At 37.0% G+C, this 21,416-nt stretch overlaps 1 protein-coding gene across 4 annotated transcripts in view; it reads left to right on the forward strand.

The window, feature by feature from the left end:
* AKT3 (AKT serine/threonine kinase 3) overlaps window positions 1-21,416 on the forward strand; it is a 149,629-nt gene that overhangs the window by 81,384 nt on the left and 46,829 nt on the right. For all 4 annotated transcript variants that reach the window (XM_051616220.1, XM_051616218.1, XM_051616219.1 and 1 more), the window contains 3 exons: window positions 11,050-11,161; window positions 12,643-12,787; window positions 18,535-18,666. In XM_051616220.1, coding sequence (XP_051472180.1) covers window positions 11,050-11,161; window positions 12,643-12,787; window positions 18,535-18,666 — 389 coding nt within the window. The remainder of the gene's footprint in view (window positions 1-11,049; window positions 11,162-12,642; window positions 12,788-18,534; window positions 18,667-21,416) is intronic.

Below are 21,416 nucleotides of genomic sequence, written 5' to 3' on the forward strand. Positions count from 1 at the left end.
AGCAACTAGAAGAGTGATCCAAACAGTAGTTACGCTAATTGAAGAAATGTGTAATTAGCAATTAAGTCCAGTGTGTTGATACTGGTGGTTTGTTGTTTTGTTTTGTTGGTTTTTTTTGATTCCTAGAGGTCATCTTATGTAATTATGATGGAAGAATGCTGCCCCTGAACTTTACCTTAATGGAAACTGGAAGATTTCATATTGTTTTCCAAACTGACACCATCACTACCTCTACCCGCTGCCCTCCCCAACACCAAAAAAAAAAAAAGTCCTTTCTGCAGCTAGCTAGCCCTATAGGTCTGACTCTCAAGCGATGTAAGCTAAAGAAACAGGGATGCAATATTAATTGAAGAAATGCAGTTTTGGTAAGCTAGATGAGTTTATCTTTTTTCTGGCAGGAAAAAGGGTGATGTGATCAGAAATAGTTGCTGATCAGTGCAAAAATAGGGAGATTTTTCACTCATAAGAAGAATCCCATAAAATTGGGTGAAGCACCTATGTGGAATTCACAGGATGAAAAGCCAGACGTCTTCTAGATTCAGAATATTTGGAGAAGATTCCAGTTTTTAACTTGCTTTTAATTAAATGGGTTATGTTTGATTTTGAGTAAGAAGTGCAAAATTACATGCTGCATGTAAAAGCTGAAAATAGAAAGCAGTATGGTATTATACTTTAAAAGCAAAAGACTAAGCGTTTGGTCAGCTATTTTATCTCTCTAAAAAAGATATAGTCAGTAGGACAAACAAACAAACAACATCGCTGTATGAATGAATCAGATCTTATTGGCAGTACCTGGTAAATGTCAAGAACTGGTCTCATGGCCTCTGATCCAACAGTTCCTGGGCTGCTGCAGTAGGTTTCGGGCCACAAGCACTGCAACATATTTTTCCTGTGATAGTGAAGTACGTTTTTCATAAATTACTAGCCAGGCAGATGGAGTGTGAGATCACTGTTAATACCATCTTGATTAGGTTGGCAGGGACTTACAGATACGTCTTTACAGTCCTATCTTCACGTAATCTTTGTAGCTATCTGTAAAGTGAGAGTGTGGTCTCAGTCTACGTTTTGCTCTCCAAATGATAGACATCTTTGGCTCTTGCTTACAGCTTGTTATTTAAGCAGAAAAGGCCAAGGCTGTGATATTATTTTCATAGTGCTGTTGAACATTGGAAAGTTTGCACAGCACTGCTTTGTATAATACTTATTCTGTAGTTTATACCTTTTCTATATCCAGCTCTGTCAAACTAGATACTTCAATCATATAGATACTTTCTCACCAGCATCTGCTGCCTTGCACTCCTGTGACACTAGGCTTACTTTTTGAAAAGGCTCTTCCCCATGCATAGTATAATTTTTTCCACAGAGTGGCTCTCTCATGTCTTCCAATATAACTTTAAAGTTCTACACCTGAACATTGCTCTCTCCTTGGTCTTAGGTTGTCTGTGTACTCTGTTGGGAATGACAGGAAGGCTGCGGAGAATGAAGTGATTCTACATACTACTAAGGGGGCTTCCAGTGCTAAATATGTCTCTGTTAATAAATCCTTTCTCATCAGGTGTTTTGCCATGGGACGGTGTGTTCAGAGGCCCTCTTTTTTCCTTGGGATGGTCTGGGAGGAAATGTGGGGAGAAGGTGTTGGGAAGTAGGCATGTAAACAGTTACAGGCTTTACCTAGAGAGAACCTGAGGCAGTGTGATCTCACTTGGGCCCATTGCTGGCCACCCAGAGTGGAGGGGAACTGTCTGGGCCTGAGATGGGCATGGGTGATCTATCATCCTGGACCTGAAGTATGCCTGAAGATCAGAGTTGACTGAAGAGTGTGGTGGAGTGGGGCTGGATGGAGCTGAGCCTTGTCAGGGAATTATGGGACTGGCCTCTGGGGGTCCTGGGCTGGGGCTTTGCCTCCACTGTGGCTGCTCTTCAGACACATGCACAAGCCAGTGATGCGCGCCCTGCACTGCATCTGCGGAGCTGCTGCAAGGTTGCAGGGGTGAGTAAATCAGCCAGATCTCATGACACCGGACAGCGTGTAGGAATCACTCTGGTTTCTCTCATGTGGAGCCAGCATATTTTACCAGAGTTATTTTTTAACATGGGAGTTCAGAGAGCTGTGTATTTGAAGTATGCTTTTACTTCCTTGATGCTCATCCCCTGACTTGGACTCATAAAAAGTTGTGCTGTGGTATATAAGAATACATGTAAAAATAAATTAAGGTGATGTAATTACAGTAGTAGGAAGTTGATACTGCTTTTCAGAGACAAATTCAGAAGTGTGAGCATACCTGAATTGGCTGCCTCAAAATCAGTTTAGCTTTTTTCAGGTAGAGACAAGCAGTTGCAAGTAATCAAGCTATTGTAGCTTGAAGACGTACTCTTGATGGACTGAGTGTGTGTGCATTCCTGGCCCACTTCAGCTGCAAACTAAAATATGTTAATGTAAATGGCTTTTGCTTAGGCATTTGTGCAGTCAGAACCAGTTTAAAAATAATTTGGATTCGGTTATTGTGACTTCTTTGCACAGAGAGAGGCTTGAAAAAAATGTCCTGGCTTTTAAAACATTATTACACTTCTTTGGAACAAAACTAGTACTGTGAGTGACAGGATGTATATATACCCTCAGTGCCCCCTCCCAAAACCAACGTGGCTTCACGACACAGTTTTTAACTGGTCTGGCTTTGCCTAAGTAGAATCAACACCGCTTTGTGTAAACCCGCTTGGTCTTTGATGGTTATCATTAATGGAGAAAGAAGAGTGGGGAAGAAGAGGCAGTTGCTTCCATTCTACTTAAGGAGCGTTTGTGGCTTTACTGTTAAAAGAATACTTCCCACATATGCAATGTGTATGTAGGTAATCACATAGCACATCTGAGAAGATGCATCTCTGAGAATTGGCCCTTTGCCTTAATTTTGATCTTTACACAGGGAATGATTGGGAAAAGCTGTACTTCGCAGTGGCCTTTGAGCTTTGGCCAAAAATGATGTCACCTGGAATTTCTATAAGATCTTAAAAGATGCGATAAGATCTTTCTAAGCATTTTGTGGTACAGCTACTCTTTTTCTTGTCTTTACAAAGAAAAAGCGAATTCTAGGTATTATGAGAAAGTAACATTTTGTAACGTGATTTTCCTTTATTTTTTCTGCAGAAATTAGTATTGATGAACCTTAACTATTCTAAATGGAGTAGCTGTGTTACTTTTTCCTAATCTTAATCTTTCAATGGGCCTGATAACAAATTTTTATTATTTTGGGAATTTTAAAATCTTCAAAACATACGGAATTGAAAGAATTCAGGGGAATGATATTAGGGCTATAAAGAATTCTGAAGAGACTCTCTAAAGAAGTGGCTAGAAAAGTATATATGCATCTTTTAGGTGAGATTAAATTATACATCAACAGACTTTGGCATTAGATATGACCTTGTGTGCAACGCCACAATTAACTTTTCAATGAGATTTGAGTTCAAAGTCCTATTTTTTTTTTTTAATTTCCTATCACTGGATGATATGAACCCATAGATAAGCATGTAACTGTAGATACTGATAATTGCATGATAGATTTCATGCCAAAATAATAGTGGTGCAGTTGGATAAATAATGTTCATTCAACACTGAGAATGCTTGTGGGGAGAAAAAGGCAATGTATGTGTACTGTGTTATCTGTGGCAATTCTGACTGCCTGTGTTGGATGAGGAAATGTTTAGCTTTCTGGAAAACTGGACCAGTCATTTTCTTTGAGAGGCTATCATATTACTTCATGAATAATTTCTAGGTTGTATAGTTGATATTCTGTTACTTGACGTAGAATTTTGGATTCAGTTGTTGGCTTGAGTCCTGAATGAAAACCAGTTCCTTGGTCTCATCTTTCCATTTTAATGGACAGTGCTTTCTTAGACACCAGTATAGCATACTGTGATTTCCAGTTAACTGTAAATAGGGTCTATTATAAGCATGGTAGGTCAAAGTTGAAGTTTATAGCCAGGTCATAGTTTTTATGCTTCTGTGATACACCCAGTTACATAAGTAGTATTGAGATGTTTGTATGAAAGACAGAGAAGGATGTGTAATTTTACTATCTTCTGTGAAAACATACTAAATCCCAGGAGAAACCCAACACTTAAAGCGCAGAAATCTCTTATTTTCATTCTCCTCCTTTTCATGAAGAGGCAAGTAGCAAACTAGTTGGAATGACAGAAGGACATGGATGCTACTTCAGTACTTCTTGGAATATTGGAAATAAGAGGCTCTCCAGCATGATAAAAAGTGCATCAAGGATGGTAATTTTCAGCTTCAAGAAATGTAATTATTTTTTTGTATGTACTTACTATGCAGTCATATATGTTGTTTTACTTTCAAAGCACATGTAAGCCAAGCCCCACAGAAGTGGGCTTTCTACCCATACAGAACAAAAAGTCAGTCCCTGCTCCAAAATACTAAAATTCCAAATATAAAACAAGGGACAGCAGATGGATGCAAACAGATGGGGGGAGTATGAGAAAACAATGCGACAGTATTAGCCTGTAGTACCAGCAGTGGTCTCAGCACATCAACAAGTAATCCATTGTCAAGGTTAGATTTTTACTCACTTCTCCCTTCTTTTCTCTCTCCCTCCTTCCCTCCCTCCTCTTTTTGAAGAGGTGGTGAAGGAGAATTTTAAGGAGGATTTAAAAGAGAACCAATATGGCAAACAGAGAAATTAGAAAGGCTTTTGAGAAATATTGCTGAAATTGGAACAGTAGAAGGATGGGTGGCATTTTGATACAGTATAAAGAGTGATACCAAGGATGAGGGTAGGCTGTGGAGACAGATTGTGTTGAAAAGCTACCTATATTTGATGTGCTAGAGCTGGTAAGAAATGAGGAATGCAAAGAGAAAACCGTATCATCAACATGGCAGTGGAGAAAAGTGATCTGTTAAGCAGTTTTGGAGATGACATTTTTAGGGGAAAACTACATTTGTTGGGACCAAAAAGGGATATTAAACTGCTCACTTAAATCTCTGTGTAACTAAACTTATTTTTAGGAGTCATACTCCCCACAGATAAAATGCAGTGAGAAAGGATGGAGCCTTTTGGAAAGCCTAAGAAACGTAGGTTTCCCCTAGGGAGTAGGGTGTATGTAAACACATACATTTGTACAAATATGTAAAAGCCATAGTGTTTTATATGTATGGGAAAATGGTGTATTAGTTTTGCTACATGTCTACTACTTGTCTAACAAAAGAGGTCATCAGAGAAAAGCGTGGATTTGGATTGTGGAGTAGCAGTGATGAAAAAAGGTAGTTGTAAGCAATGTGTTCATGAAATTTTGATATGAGTAATTAAAAAAACAGGAGTAACAACTGAATAGTCAAAGATTTGGACAAAAGTGTTTATCTTGGGAATGCAAAGAAAAGAATAAGAAATGAATGTTAAATTGTAATGCAAATAGCTATAGATATAGATACCTTTCTGTATATATTTAAAAGTGCATATGTTCTAAACAGTGCAAACAGTGGTTCAATACAATTTCTTTTTTATCTTATGATGATCACAGGAAGTTGAATTTTGTGCTAAAACTCAGCCTGTATTAGAAATAATTTCCTAAATTTGCAACCTTCTGTTCATTTTTTACTGCTATTTTTTATGGCTGCTTGTATGTTTGGTATTCTTGTCTAGCCACATTAACAAATTCTACTGAAATTGATAGCTTCCATTTATGAAATATTAAAATGGCATTAGTGATTAGTGTTCTTTGTATTTTTTATTCTCAGTGAATGTATTTAGGAAAAGAACACTGGTGATTATATGGTTAAAGTTATAGAATTCAAACTTTAAACTTTTTAATAAAATCTGAACAGATGATCTGTGCTTTTTTTTTTGCCTTTTTTTTTTTTTTTTTTTTTTTTTTTGGAACTGGCAGGTTTCAGGCCCTCTAATTGGCTTCCCAGCTTTGCAGAGTAATTACAGCTTCAAGCAAACTTTGTCATCTGTGGTTCAGAATGGTGTAAAGTAAACAGAACGTTTTGAAATACAGTTTGTAGTTAGAGTTGCTCAGGAGAGTTTAACTAGCATAAGTGCTTAATTTAGATAGTAGCAGTTATTTGAAAAAGGTAGTCTAACATTTTAGATTGTTAGTGGATATGGAGATGAAAGTTAACCTCTGGTATGTATGTATCCAACCCTTTTTGTTTTAAAAAGAGAAGTTCAGGACTTGAGAAACATCCATGACATATTTTTATTCCAGTTTTAGTTAATTTTTTCAATTTTCTGTATAGATCAAAAAATGGCCATACGAGTGCTACAGACTTGTTGGAACAGAGTTGTCAGTATCTGTTACTGATTTTGAATTTTGCTGCTTTGAACAAGTGTTCTCCCCTAAGGTTTTTCATTCTCTCTAATATTAAGGGGGAAAATTCTCATGACCGGTGTTTTAATCTCAGCAAGAGAGAAAGCTTTAGGATGAAAATGTGTAATTCCAAGTTGTAGATGGCTAGCATACAAGAACACAAAGTTGAGTCTGTCTGTTTACTGGCTTACTCATCTTTTTGAATGGTAATTTAGACTTCCAACTGTTTTGAGTTGCGATTCAGCCCTTTAATTACATATGTTTATGTATAGTAGAAAACTTGAAGACATTATGCTTGAGTTTTCTCTACTCTTGGTAATGACCCAAATATCACTCCAGTGTTGGGAGCCAACTCACAGTAGCCAGTTTCACTTGTTCTGTGCTCTTGTAGTTTCCAAACTATTTTCTCTGTCTAAAACTACTGCATTTTATCCAGTAATTATCTGAAAAATATTTTGATAATTAGCAGTAACTGTGTATTAGAATACTTCTTCATCTTAATAGATTTATTTTTTCTAGCTGTAGGTGAAAGACATTCACAAACAAGTTGCTAATATCACAGGAATGTTGTTTATCCCGTACGTTTGTTGTGTATAGCAGCCCATGAAGCATGTGGGTGTACTTAATATCGGCAGACTTCAGCTACCTTTATCTACTGGAGATGGATGGGTAGCATGCTACTTTTAGAAATGCATTGGTCCTCTACTTCTTTCTGGGACTCATTTTTCTTCAAAAGGGAAGGATATGAACATATTAAATGTTAACTTTCCACAAGGAAACGGAATGTTTAGCCACTTAAAACGTTTAAAAAGCTCATTAAGTTTTGCTAGATTTTATTTTTCTATAGCATCTTTCAGTGACAGTGGACTGGCATTTTAATTTTTTTTTAATGTTTTCAGCACTATTTTAAAATGCTAAGGTATTTTTTATTGCATCTAATTAATAATCTGTAATGAAAACTGAGAAAAATACTCTTAATAGCTACAGAATAACTTAATATATGCATCCATATGTTTTGTTCTTTTTAATAATGCACATCATCACTTTGAGAATTGTCTGAAAAATTAATATAGGTAATAATACATCTATTTATTATATCTAGATTTACATAATGTACATGCTAATATATATATTACACTGTACAGTGTACTGTATTTATAGGTAAGGACATAGCATTTGGTCGTAGGCAGGCTTAATACTGTTAGTACCAATTTTTGTGTGCTTGAGTTGGCAAACTTAATACCATTTTAATTGATGCTTTTTGTATGTATGTGCAATCAGAAAGTGAATGGTGAAACTAAAAATCTTTGGCTCCATTGCAGGGAATGGAGAGGATGTGCTTTTTAATTGTTACAGATTTTTCTGCAGGTTTGACTCTGTACCTTCTCTCCTTCAGATTGTCCTAACACAATCACATCATTTTTGTGTCCCTGGCAGCTTGTTTTGCCTTCATTCTCCTAGACTAACTACTCTACTTTAGCTATATTCTAGCTATCCCTCAAGATTTTCTTTCTCACACAGGTTCCAGTCTTTTTCCTGTCCCTTTTTCCACTCTTCTCCCCTTATTCCCTAGTCTTTTTTTCCCAACATCTCTTCTGTTAATAACTTGCTGTATGTCATCTTTCTGTATTGGATTTTGCCTTAATAAGGTAGTTTCTTTTTTGTATTATCTGAGGAACAGGATGAGGGTTTATGAAGATAGGAGAAAGAGCTTTCCATTTAGCAGGTGTAGAGGCAGGAGATAGCTGTAGCCTCTGGATTATACTAAATGCATAGATTTTAAATGATTTTATGCTTTAGTAATTGTTACTGTCATTTTTTACCCTCCTCCCACTACACTCTTATCCCTCCCACATGTAGTGTGGCCAGATGCTTTGCATTTCACAGGAATACTAAAAGGATATAAAAGGTCTTGATTTGCCAAGTTTTAAGTCTCGTCTCCAAAAAGTGGTGTTTTCCAGCAGTGTGCAGCTTTAGGCAGACACCCAGCAAAGACAATTTCAGTCTACATGATTGAAATGTGATAGGATTAAAGATTAGAGTATGGTTTTGATAGGAGTAAAATGAGATAATCTTAGAGCAGACAATGCTTCTAGTCTCTTCTGTTATAAAGGTAGCCCCACACATTCCTTAGAACTAAAGCTGATGAAGTTGAGAAAATAAATAGCCTGCTAACCCTAGACTTAACCATTATTGTAATCATAACTTGGACTTCAATCATATCCCTGAAGATTGGGATTTCTTTGATCTCATGAGTAATATTTGCACCCAGCTACAAGCCCGGTTAAGTGTCCTAAGGAACTCAACTTTATATCATACTCCCCAAGTTCCCATAATCTGCTTCTGCCATCCTTGTTTCTCTTCTAGCTTTTTGTGTTAAATTCCCCTTTCCTGTAGCCATCCTGCTGTAGTTCTTTCCTCTAAACGTTGAGGATGTCTGTCATACCATCCAAGACCTACCCGAGTTTGTAAAAGCAGTGAGGCTGGATTACTGTTTCTCTTTTAAGTTTCCACTATGTACACAGGATTGTTAAATGTCCTTGACCAGTGAGCAGTCTGACTTAGTTAAAATTTATAGGTGTATGGTAAATGTATAGGTTTGTGAATTAAGGAATACACACTTGTGTAGTGCAAAATTTACTTAATTCCTCTTTTGTGTTTTTATACATGTGTATGTCAAGCTTCTGAGGTGTTCTGCTAAGCTGCAGGAAGAAATCCTATCAACAGATGTATCCACTTTCCACTCTTCTTTATTTTTTCTAATAAAAAAATTGAAGTATGCATGAAAGTTCTTAAGGTGTTCTCACAAAGACCCCCTTGATATTTGCTGTGGCTTTGTATGGCCTGAAGACAGAGGCCATTTCTTAGATAATCATGTCCCACATAGTTGAGGTGTTCAGGCATACAAAGCAATCCCTTGAACTAGGGCCTTAAGCTCATTATGAGCTAGTAATATTATCGAGGATTGCTTTAATGTATTTTCAGTACGCAGCTTCATTTCAGAAGGTCAGCTATGAGTATGCATCTTGTACAATTAGCACCAGTAACAAAAGCATAAGAGAGAAAGCAAAAGCAAGGTAGAGGGTACTTCTGTGTGTTGGGTGTTTAGATACGGTCCCTTAGAGAATATTTAAAATGTATTCATTTAAAGTTGTGCATGACATTTGAGGTTTCAGGACCCTGAATTTGTGAATAAAAAATACATTGAGGCAATATAATTTATTTCTGTGAACAAACAGCATGACTTGTGAAGTGGTACATGTCATGTAACATGAATTTTTGTAAAGCGCTGACATTAACTGGAGTAAATAAAATACAATTCACCAGGAATAAGTGCAAGGTTTTATGCTAAAGAGTAGTTAACTACATCAGCAAAAGCTGTGGGTCAACTGGTAGGTGATAGCTTTACTAAAGGAAGCTACAGTGAATCCTAAGTGAACAGGAATTCTGTTGCCGTATTCATTATTATTTGATTTGTGAACCTGATAAATAATTTTAAATCACACATTTGATCTGAATCAGCTTTGAACAAGTGACATCATTCCAGAACATGAGATATGATGTTTGTCTATTTTGTGGTCGCTGCAGGAAAATAAATTACGCTTTTGACAGAGTAACCTTAACTTCACAAAGATGTTTAAATATATTTGCATGAATAAAGAGTTCTAGTAGGTCAGTGTTTTGCAGATGTTCTGTTTAGTGCAATATGCTGCCTTGTAAAATCTAATACACAGCCTCACTGAATCATTGCCTGAATTACTGGCTTTATGGTCTTGTGACAAGGGAGTAATAGGCAGTCTACTCTATGTCTAGAATTGTGTGACAGGGAAGATCTTGGATCTGAAAGCACAACTTGTGAGGACAGATTGGTTGAACTGATTTAGGCCAGAGAAGACTGATGAGAGTGTTCAAATGTCTAAAAGGGATAGCTACTGAGACGATAAAAGAAATTAGTCAATAGGGTAAGAAACAATATGCTTAAATTATAGGAACAGTTGCATTAAGTATTAGTAAAATTATTTCAACTATCAAAATAATTTGTTTCCTTTATAGTTGGATAGAATCGTTTGTTGGCAGAGGTTTTGAAATTCCTATTTCTTAGAGATTGTAGAAAGATTTTAGAGAAATGCTTTCAAGAAATAGCATATGTAGACCTGATTCTGCCGTGAGACACAAAGACAACTAAATGATACCCTAGGGCAGCCCCACTGGGTGTGCATGGGGGGTTATTCTATGTTTACTAGTCATAGTAGTTTCAATATCTGAATTTTCTCAGATAGGATATTTTGCAATAAACCTAATCCTGAAGTGACAGTACCATAGGTAATTGTGGCATGGTTACCATTGAAGTGAAAATGTCATACTCCTCTTGCCAGGTACGGATGGAAAAATGTGCCCGTGGCTACTGCTGTTACCTTGGCATACTAGAGCAATACTCTTCTTACCCTGATGACACAGACCTAGTTTGCAAATGGAATCACACTCTTTGTATTGGCAACAATGCAAGTTCCATCAATTCCTATGACTGCTATCTTCACCTTATGATTTTTGCTTGCAACCTTTTGTTCAAACCTGTGGTTATAGTACTATTCTGTATTTCCTGATATGTGCTCAATACATACTGGATAGGTGTACATAAGCTATATGTGTTGGATCTAAGTAATATTATTTGCTCATCACCTGTTAACTGGCAATGTATAAGAGAGGCAATGTCATGTGTTTTTCTAGAATGTCAATTGATGAAAACAGAGCGACCAAAGCCAAACACATTCATTATCAGATGTCTTCAATGGACCACTGTCATCGAGAGGACATTCCACGTAGACACTCCAGAGGAACGGTGAGAATTTTATTTCTGTTTTGCTTTCTGTGTTCTGTATGTGGAAGCCTTGGGACAGTCTCTGCTGGGACTGCGCAGTGGTCAGCACTTGAAACTGTGACATTCTGAACATATCTGAACAATTGTTTGAAGAATTTGTAAGTCAGCTCCTGTAAAATATCTGAGCTTATAGCTAGTGTAAGAGTTGCCTGCGAGTAGGTGGGATGATTGTTCAAATAAGCTAAAACTATGTCATGATATGTGTCTTAAAGTGTTATATTTTGAACAACGGAAGCCTGCATTGAAGTATTTTCCAACCTTGCTGTCTTAAATTTTCCTTTACTCCATCTAATGTGCTCCTTTTTTTTTTGGTACAGAAATCAGTATGTTTGTTACAATGCATTTTATGTTTGCTTATCAATTTTTCTTCTTTCAGTAAACACACACAAACTCTTAAGAATTAGTATTTTTTAGTGCACCAAAAGCATGTAGGAGATAGAGGATGGTGTACCTTGCTAAAATGTTCTGTACTGTGTTGCTGGCTAGATGCGCTGGGTCTTCCCATTGTAAGCATCTGTCCTGTTGAGACTAATACCATGATTTGGCCTTATTAATATTGTTCGTATCAATTAATAACTAACAACTTTGCTTTTTCTGTTTTTTCCCTTCCATTAGTATAATCACCTAGATTTATAGTGTTTCTCCACCTTATCTTTCTTCTGTGTATGCAGCATAGTACCCCTTGTTGCATTCAATAACACTGCCAGCCTTCTCCTGTATCCCTTGCTGGCTGAACAATAGCAGCAGGTGTACTGCCCATGTAGTGGGGCTGTGGTGTGCTGATGGGCTGGCTGGTGGATCTGTGCAGGTTAGTCAGTGCACAGAATAGCCACAGGCTCACCTGCCTCTGCTTGTTGCTCCATGGAAACCCTTATTTGGGCCTGCCCCTCCATGCAGCCACTGGTTTTTATTACACTTTTAGGAATTCAATTCTTTGAGGGCCTCTTTCTCAGGGAAACTTGGAATTAGCCAACAAGTTGAGTTTTAAGAGGAGACAAAGAGTTGAATGCATGGTGTGGTTTAATAAATCTTATTTATTTTCTGTGAGAATGTCACACGGGGAGGAGGAATACCAAAAAGTCTCTTAAAATAGCAAGTTATTACCAGATAATACCGCATAGGAGATGACATTCTGTGCTCTGAGCAGTATTATACCTGGAGCAAGTGTTTCCAAGTTTTCACTCTTAAAATGTTTACAAAATAAGACACTGGTTATTCTGGAAATTAACCATGCAGTGATTCTTTTTGATGCTGGTGAACTTCACCACCTTTAACATAACACGGAATTTGGAAGGAAATTGAAGTGATGAACTTATGAGTCTTCTGCTGTGTAACATGAAAATTGAACATTGAAGCAATGTAGCATGTAAAAAACATTATAAACCATTTATTTTGATATGTTTTATGAGTTTCTAATAGGGATGTTGGTTTGTTTACGATAGGGAAGAATGGACAGAAGCAATCCAGGCTGTAGCCGACAGACTTCAGAGGCAAGAAGAGGAGAGGATGAACTGTAGTCCAACTTCACAGATAGACAATATAGGAGAAGAAGAGATGGATGCTTCAACAACCCATCATAAAAGAAAGGTATCAACATTAAAAAATAACTGACAAGACTGATGCATAAATAACTTTTGTAGAATGGTGTAGTTGTGTGAAACAATATACAGGGAACAGTTTTTCCACATAAATTTCAGTGTATTGAAAGTACTTACAAAGTCCATGTGCATAAAAAGCACTTATTTGTTATATTTCAATAAAACTGAACTGTTCTAGTTTTATTTATTTGTTATGCTGTCTGATGCAGCACGCCTGAAAAACAAAGTTCAACTGTTCAGGCATATGTTAACATTCTGGTTATTGTTTGAACATTATTTTGGTCTTTCTTTTTTTGTTTGTTTACCCTTTTAGAAGTATGGTAATAAAGTATTTTCTTTAGATAAGCAGATTTACCCCCTTTTTCATGCAAATAATAACCAGTACAAATTAGATAATTTGCATGAGGCAGGCTAGCAGCATTTGGCTTTTAATGACCTTGTTTTTTGATATCTGGGAAAATAACTCTGCTTTAGTTTTCAATGAAGTAAGAGAAAACAATGGTTTATTTTTTTGCAGTCCTTCACAGGTTTGCTCTAAGTAGGAATATGTACATTTGTAGTTTCATCTCCAGAGACAACAAGATACAAACACAACTAAGAGCATATTTTAAAGATTCAGTGCCACAGAAAAAATTGCTTATTATTTTATATTTCTGTTTTGCCTTGTATATCCTTAAGTACAAACTGCTTAAAGAATGGATCATTTAAATGGATGTCTCTTGTTTATTATACAGAATTGAGAGGACTCAAGAAATGCTTTGAAATTGCATGAGAAATAATAAGCTGTTTCTACAGGACTGGCTTCATTCTTTCTAGAAGTGAAACCTGTAGTGGAAGTCTGCTGACAGAACAAAACAGTCTTATAGCTAATGTAACTAAATGCCTTTGAATGATGAAAAATGAAAATAGTGCATGTGTGCCTTTACTCGTAGAGCATGTTTTGTTCATTGCATTACATTAAGTAAGAATCATAGAAAAATCAGTGGCTGAAAACTATATCCTTATGAATATAACAAAGGTGTCATAGGAAATCTTAGTTCTGTCCTGTCCTAACTTTTCAGAACTGGAGTTTGCAGTACAAACATTGTTTTTTCATGCTGTTTCATTGTATACAATTTTTCAACCTTTTCCACTAAAGAAAAAGGTAAAAACTATTTATATGCAGCTGTAAAAATACACTCATCGTGCCTTGTCAGGTTGGCATTGAGCTTTTAGCCTTGCAGCATAGATGTTTAATGTCTGAGTGCCAGGGTTAAATATGATAAGTGACAGCAAGACAGAGGCAGCGTTTGAGATGTGTCAGTTTTTCTAAGAGGCAGTGTGATTAGGTGGAAAGGGATTTGGGTTTGCTTTAGTCAGTATCTGAGCACTTTTCCAAGCCTGTGTATCCTCTTAGTGGAGTACAAACCCACTGCATAAAGCCAAGCATTTTCAAAGTGTCAAGGCTTTCTAATGTAAGTAGTTGATCTGGAATGTATACTTTCCTTGTTCACACTGTAATGCATTTTCCTATACAATAAAAGGGGTTGTGGAAACAGAAGAAGGAGGAAGATCAGTTTTGTTTCTGTCTTGCTGCTTATGCTTTAAGAAATGCTGAAATAAGATGCTGGGAAATAAGTGCATGTGCAGTGCTGCAGAATATTTTAATGGCTTTGGCAATAAGCCAAAAGCAAGCTCTACAAAGCAAAGGTGACATGAAAAATGCTGATATTCAACACGTAGTAATAGAACAGAATGGAGTTTTTGTAGCCGGTGAAGAGCATACTGATGACAGTAAGGGTATTTTTTTTTTGCCAAAACTCAAAATCCCACTGCAGATTGCTGACTGTTGGAAGACTCAGGCAAAAAGTTCTCAGAAGTTTTTTGGAATAAAAAATATTAAGTGACCATAATGTTGTGGAGTTGTCACTACTCCCTCTGTGTTAATTGAACTTGGGAAAATGTATTTTTTAGAACCATATCTGTTTCGTATAAATGTTTCTGAAAGCTTCTATTTAAGCTTTTGTAGTTGCTAATATAATCAGAACCATTTCAATTATAATGACTTAATGCATTTTTATTGCTTTTTTGGGTATTGGAGTTCTTTTCACTTCAGGGTTTTTTGCAAAATGTGTCCTACAAGCTTGTTTTGTCACCTGATTTTACATCTAAGCCCAGTGAATTTTACTTGTGCATGCACCAGATGGTATACATATGAGTAGAAGAGCATAATCAGATTAAGAAACAAGACAGAGAGGAGTGGGTATGTTCTTCTCTAAAAAGGTAGCAAAAGGTTTACAAAGAAAACAGTCTTTAGGATCTGGAACTTGATCTGAACAGACATGACAGCAAAGTCTCTGGCCAGATTAACTGGAAGAACCAAAAGCACTTTTTTTTTTTTTCTTGTTTTTTTGGCAACCTGTTTTATTGGTGTCAATGTGCCACTTAAGTTTTACAGTAATAGCATCACTAAAATTCAGAGAACTGAAAATTTTTAGTGAACTGCTTTTATTTGTTGCAGTACTGTTCCTTATACGTAGAGTTTCTTCCTGATGAAGTCAGATGAAAGTTCCAAGTAGTAAAATCTTTGTGCAAATCAGGACTCTTAAAAAATTGGTTCTTTGGTAGGAATTTGCATCACATGTAGTAGGGTGTATTCTTCTGAACAGATCATCCATAAGGGAATCAATAGGCTTTACAGAAGGCTCAGTATCATATGGTTCTTTGGATAGTGCAGTTTCCTGTAGCTTCATTGCTTTTCCTTTCTTCACAAATTCATTTTGCAGGGAGCAGGATGAGTAATCAATAGATTTTTAGAGGAAACAAAAAAATGATGTAATGAGGAAAAAGATTCAATCTTCAGAGTTCAGTAGGAATGAAACAGGTGGGGAAATGATATAAAAGAAGTAATCCAATCTTAGGGGGCCTCCAAACTTGCTTACCAACATCCTTCAATCGTAGGGAAGTATTTCCATTTTTCCACCAGTTTTCAGTACACCCTTAGCTATGGCATCTGTGTTTTTATCTCCCAAGGTCTTATGTTCTCTGCAGACTTTTCAAGTTACCCTGCACTGTGTACCATCTCTAAGCCTTCTGCTAAGGTTCTGAAGAATGAGAGCATCAGGAAGCTTAATTCTTAGAGCTAGCACTACTGCTGTAACTTGCTGTTAAGCCTCAAAATCTTGCAAACCTATTACCTTCCTTTTATAAGTATATATATATATATTTAAACTTGTTATCTCTAAGCTTGCAGCTAGATTGATGACTGCTTTGATGAACATTATGTAAGCAAATTTTGGGCGAATGAGTCTTTCAATTTGACTGGCTTGCTGCCCTTAGCATAAAACCCATGCCTGTAAGTAGTCAATCCAAGATCCTTCTTCTGTGTGCGGGCAAAGGGCTGCTTTTCTTAGCAGGTTTTATTCAGCCTTTCTAAAAAAGATCAGAAGTACGGGAAGAAGTTACCACCTTCAGGCTGCTTCTGATGCCATAAATCTTTGACTGTCAGAAGTTATATGTTGTTGGGGAACGCAATAGCTTTTGACTGAAGGTACAGAGGATTCTGCTCTGAAATACTCATCTTCTGCCTGAATTGTGTTTCAAATGCATTTTGTATTTTTCACGTGCTTTTGTCAGTTTTCACTCTATAAGCAGAAAGGCAGTAGTTTGTGCCTCATGGTTATCATAGGATTGTCAGAGTAAATATGCTGACTTCCAAAGTACTGACTGTGAAATTTTACAAGTCTTACCTCTAGTTGATTAAGTACTAATAGCCAAATAGTGTTTGGATCAAAACTTTACATGCTACATCACACATCACTGCTTGTAACACATTATACTAGTTTTTGGAAGAGCTGACCATTTAAGGATTTGTCTGTGGTCACTCACTTGTGAAGAGTGAGTTTTCTTTCATTAAGAGTATACTGAGCCTTTGAAATCTCTGTTACTCATATTTCTTACTGGCACAAATGTGTTTTTGTTCCTTCTGAGGTGAGGTGGTTTTGGCAGCAAAACAAGATTTGTCACTGCAAAATGTTGTAAATATGTTTACATGTGATCAAAGAATGGAATTTACCAAGGTTAGTTTGCTTAGAAGCTACCAGTCAACCATTACATGGGAAAAAGGTTTCATTCTTGCTGATACAGCTACAAAATGGATTTATGCAAAGGATCTTGCCTTTAATAAAGCTTTGAAATATCCAGCTACCCAGGTGTTACCTTAAGTAGTCTGTTGGAGAGTTGCAGTTTATAAGTCACAGGTTGAACACGTAAAAGCTAAGGAATTGTAGCATTAATGTGTTTGATGGAGCTTCAGTTCTGCCTGTTATATGAGCAGTTTCCAAATTGACTCTGAGTGAGTAATTGCCTAAATTATTTTCAATTTGTCATCAGCAACTTCAGATGCACAATAATAGTATCATGTGCTTGAGCTTAAAGGAATAAATAATTTTAGAAGGGAATTTTGCCCTTTATTCTTTCTCACAAAAGAGAAGATATGTTGCTGCCACCATTTGTGATTGCACACTAGAGATATGCCCCGTAGCTCTGCAGTTTGAATGCTTGGGACATATGTAGGCACTGTTGGATGTGTTTCTGGTAGGGATAAGGAAAGTAGTAATTCCATTATGGAAGCCAAAAGCAGAAGTTCATCTGGAATAATAGTGTTCAAGAAAACTGCCTGAGGCTGGAACTAATGATAAAAAGAGACACTAGGAAGATGAAGGATAAGTCATGATCCTTTCCTCACATGTAACAGGATAAAAAATATGTTTAATTTAGCAAAACTGAGACTTGTAATATAATTACTCTTTAAATGTTTTGAGGTCAAGAGACCTCAAGAGAAGGAAAGTTATTGATACTGCAGGAGAGCACTATAACAAGAATAGGTGGATTTGTTGTCTTTCAGAGCTTTTAACTGTTTTCTTCAAGGTTCCTGAGTGCCTTAATGATCTGTGTGTGCTTACATGGTGCAGCAGCCAAACCTGTAACACAGCATGCTGAAAGATGTGCTGTGGAAGCATGCAGTGGAAGCCAGTGATTGGCCCCGTGTTGCCTAAAGAAACCCAGCAGTTGGTCCAAGGTGACCTTAGGCAGTCCCTGGATTCTCAGTATTGTGCTGTTTTTTATATATCCTCATCTTTGCATCTAATGCATAGACCATAAGCTACGTGCTTATGAAATGAACCTGCACAACTAAGTTGATTAGTGACTCAAGCATTATGCTCATGGAAGTGGCTAAACTGCTTTGGGATCTGCTATCATCTGGTCAGATTCTTTGCACGTGTGATGCTCCAGATGATCTGATAAACCTACTAGACTTAAATTGTCTGTTGCTTTAGCCAGCTCTTGGATGTACCATATTTAACCTGCAGAACTAGGGTGATGCTGAATGCTTGAATGGTCACTCTAATGAAGTCACAAGAAGGAGGAAAACTTGCCACCTCTTCTTTTTCAGAGCAATGTGAAAACTGCAATTGTAATAAAATTCAAAGTCTACCTTTAATGCAGGATGTTTGTAGAGTCTATAATATTACAGAGAGGATCATGTACGTATCAAAAAAGCCATCAGTACAGGATTGGTGTTTGCAAAACCCACTGATGTGCCACATCCTTGTGTGCGACTTAGTTCTGGAGGTGTGCCAATTTTTGTAAACTTCTTATATTGGTAACAGCATTTGCTTGTATGTGGGAACACTCCTTTGCATATTGGAACTGGGTAGCACAAGTCTTGCTAATCTTGTTCTTTGTTCCTTATAGACAATGAATGATTTTGACTATTTAAAGCTACTGGGCAAAGGCACATTTGGCAAAGTTATCCTGGTCCGAGAGAAGGCTAGTGGGAAATACTATGCTATGAAGATTTTGAAAAAAGAAGTCATCATTGCAAAGGTAAGGATGGTTACAGTTTTAATATTTAATATTTTTAAATGGAATAATCAATATCTAATACATAAGGTATATTATGTTTTTTGATGGTAACTGACTTTGATAGAAATATTTGTGTATCTTCAAAAAACAAGAGTTCCAAAAAAGTATGTGTACCCATTTTGCATGCCTTCTTCCAGTGTCTTATAATCTAGAGTGTGCTAAAGCATTGAGAGAGTTCACTGGGCAGGAAGATAGTGCAATCCAGGTTTGAAACAAGAAGTGCATTGTAGGGTATATTACATAATTTAAAATTTTTCTAAGTCAACTTCAGGTTTATTGAGATAAATGCAATAAATCTAATGGACTTGTAGTCTGTTATTGCTATGTTAGATGAAATGACTGCACATTCTTCAGCTTTTGAGGAAAAAGGAAATTGTATAGCTGATGTCTGAAAAAAGTGGTTTAAGCTGGCATTGTCCAGTCACTTAAACTTGATAGTTTAGTGTTACTAACTCTTGTGCTTGGTCATAATTTTCCTAAGTTTAAACTTGAAGATCATCTACTCTGAACTTTGTTTCTAGCAGTTCTAAAGTTTTGACGCCCTCTTGCACAGAGCAAGTTGAGAGACAGAAACCTGCATGCTGTTATTACCATGAGACACAATTAAAAATAATCCCCATTACTAAGTAAGGAGGTTTTTGAGGGACGTGGATCTTACTGAGATTTTTGAATCCTTGAGGTTGACAATACCAGTATTTGTAAAAAATTAATGTAGATGGGAACTACTGTGGCTTACATGTATTTTATTTTAAAATATCCTTCTGATTTTCCTGTTGGCCTATGAAAAAAAGGGCTTACAAAGTTTTGCAGTCACTCACTTTCAAGTAACTTTTTAATGTGTTGATCAGTTTCAATTACATTTGATAGAGGAGTAGAAATGTCAAAATTGTATTTCCTTGAGTGTCATTAAAATCAGCCCTGGTGTAGGGGGAGAGACGTAAATTTATGTCTTCAGCAGAGAAGATACTGACCTGTGAGTTCTGCATGCCCTTAGCAGCTGTCTTGTGTGCATTGACAGGCTGGTTGGCATATATACAATTTGGATGACCAGCCACAGAGAGTGCCCTTTTCTTCTTCATAGTTGTGAGATACAGAGAAAAGAGGGTATCATTGCTGTGTTCTCCTGATTCTGCATGAGAAGGAGCATTTCAGTGGCCCTCCTTGTAAGACTTTCTAAAGGGCAGCAATCTTTGTGGGTTGCCTTGTGGGTCTCAGACTCTTATCTGGTTGCTGCATGCTGTGGCCCAGCCTGACATCCTTCCGCTGTGCTCTGCTCACCCGTGGCACTGTGAGGGACCTCGGGGGAATCTTATGTCTGACTGCTATGAACTCCTGTTCTGCTGCTGCTCGTTTATACTCTCCCAGCCTTCAGAGTAATTTAGCATGTTTTCTTTGTATCAATAAAATCCACATTTTTTAATTTTAGGGTTTTATCCTTTTGCTTTGCTGGCTGCTACAATATCACTTAATTTTTAGAAGGATTAAAACTGATTCTCAGATAACATTGTATCTGCTCTGTTGAGCAAAAATTCTTGTTCACAGAAGTATGCATAAAGCCAGAGAAGTTTTGAAGAGATAGGGATGCAACTGTTTATTGATCTGTTTATCTGAAGATGGAAAGCTAGCTTGGTGATGGGTTGGGCAGAACCTGGCACTCCCTGAAGTACACCAGGGTCTGTTTTTCTGACTAGTTGTAGACTAACGAGAGTATGAAATGTGTGAAGAAACATGCCTTTCATCCTGTGATGAAAATGGGAGCACCTCCCTCTGACTTCCTCAGCCTGAAATTTTGTTTTGAAGGGAGTCCTTCTAAGTTTTCCGTAGGGTGTTGTATATTGATAAGAAACTAATGGAAGAATAACAAACTATGCTTAGATCTTCACAAGTGAAGTGGTCATTTTTTTTTTTTTCCTGTAATCACCAAATACCAGTTTTTCCATGCCACCTCAAACTAAAAAGCAGACTTGAGTCTGAACTTAGCCATCTTGCCCAGTGTATAAGTGTGCCAGGAGGACTTATCAATAACATTTAACCCTGAACATCATTGCTAAGGATACAGTCACTTGGTGTAACAGATCTGCAGTCCCAACTCAGCCTATAATGTGATAAAATATACACTATAGAAGGTCATACCTGCAACAGCATAATATGAAGCAGAGAAGTGGTGCATTGACAGCTGTATCTAGAAGGCAACATAGCTTCTGCCGACTTCAGACTAAATCTGTTGATCCTAAATTTTCATGACAGATTGATATGACACTTATCAGGGAAATGCTACCAGTATTACAAACTTCTGAGGTAATGCCAGAAAAACTGGCCATTGCAAGATTTAATGCCCTGTATCTGACGAACCACTGAGGTTTAGAAAGAAAGAGAGGAAGAGAGAGAGAGAGAGAGAGAGAGAAAGAAAGAAAGAAAGAAAGAAAGAAAGAAGTCTTGTTCCTCTCTGTGAAGTATTTTTTGTTTTTCCACCAGTGTGTGGTTGTAATGTATACACTCAGTGTTGCACTGCTATTCAGCATCATAATTTATTTCCACTAACTCTGTTGATGTTGTTTAACTTCCTGTTTTGACAATGTTTGAAGTCTAATTTAAAACTCCTGACATCTGTGTTTACTTTCTAGTTTAATAATACCTTTTCCTCAGAACATAGTCTGATAAGCATGTGCAGTATAATAATGTTACCTTGGTATTATTTGCAGCAACACTAA

Source organism: Apus apus, chromosome 3 (genome assembly GCF_020740795.1).
Source record: "Apus apus isolate bApuApu2 chromosome 3, bApuApu2.pri.cur, whole genome shotgun sequence".
Lineage (NCBI taxonomy): Eukaryota > Metazoa > Chordata > Aves > Apodiformes > Apodidae > Apus > Apus apus.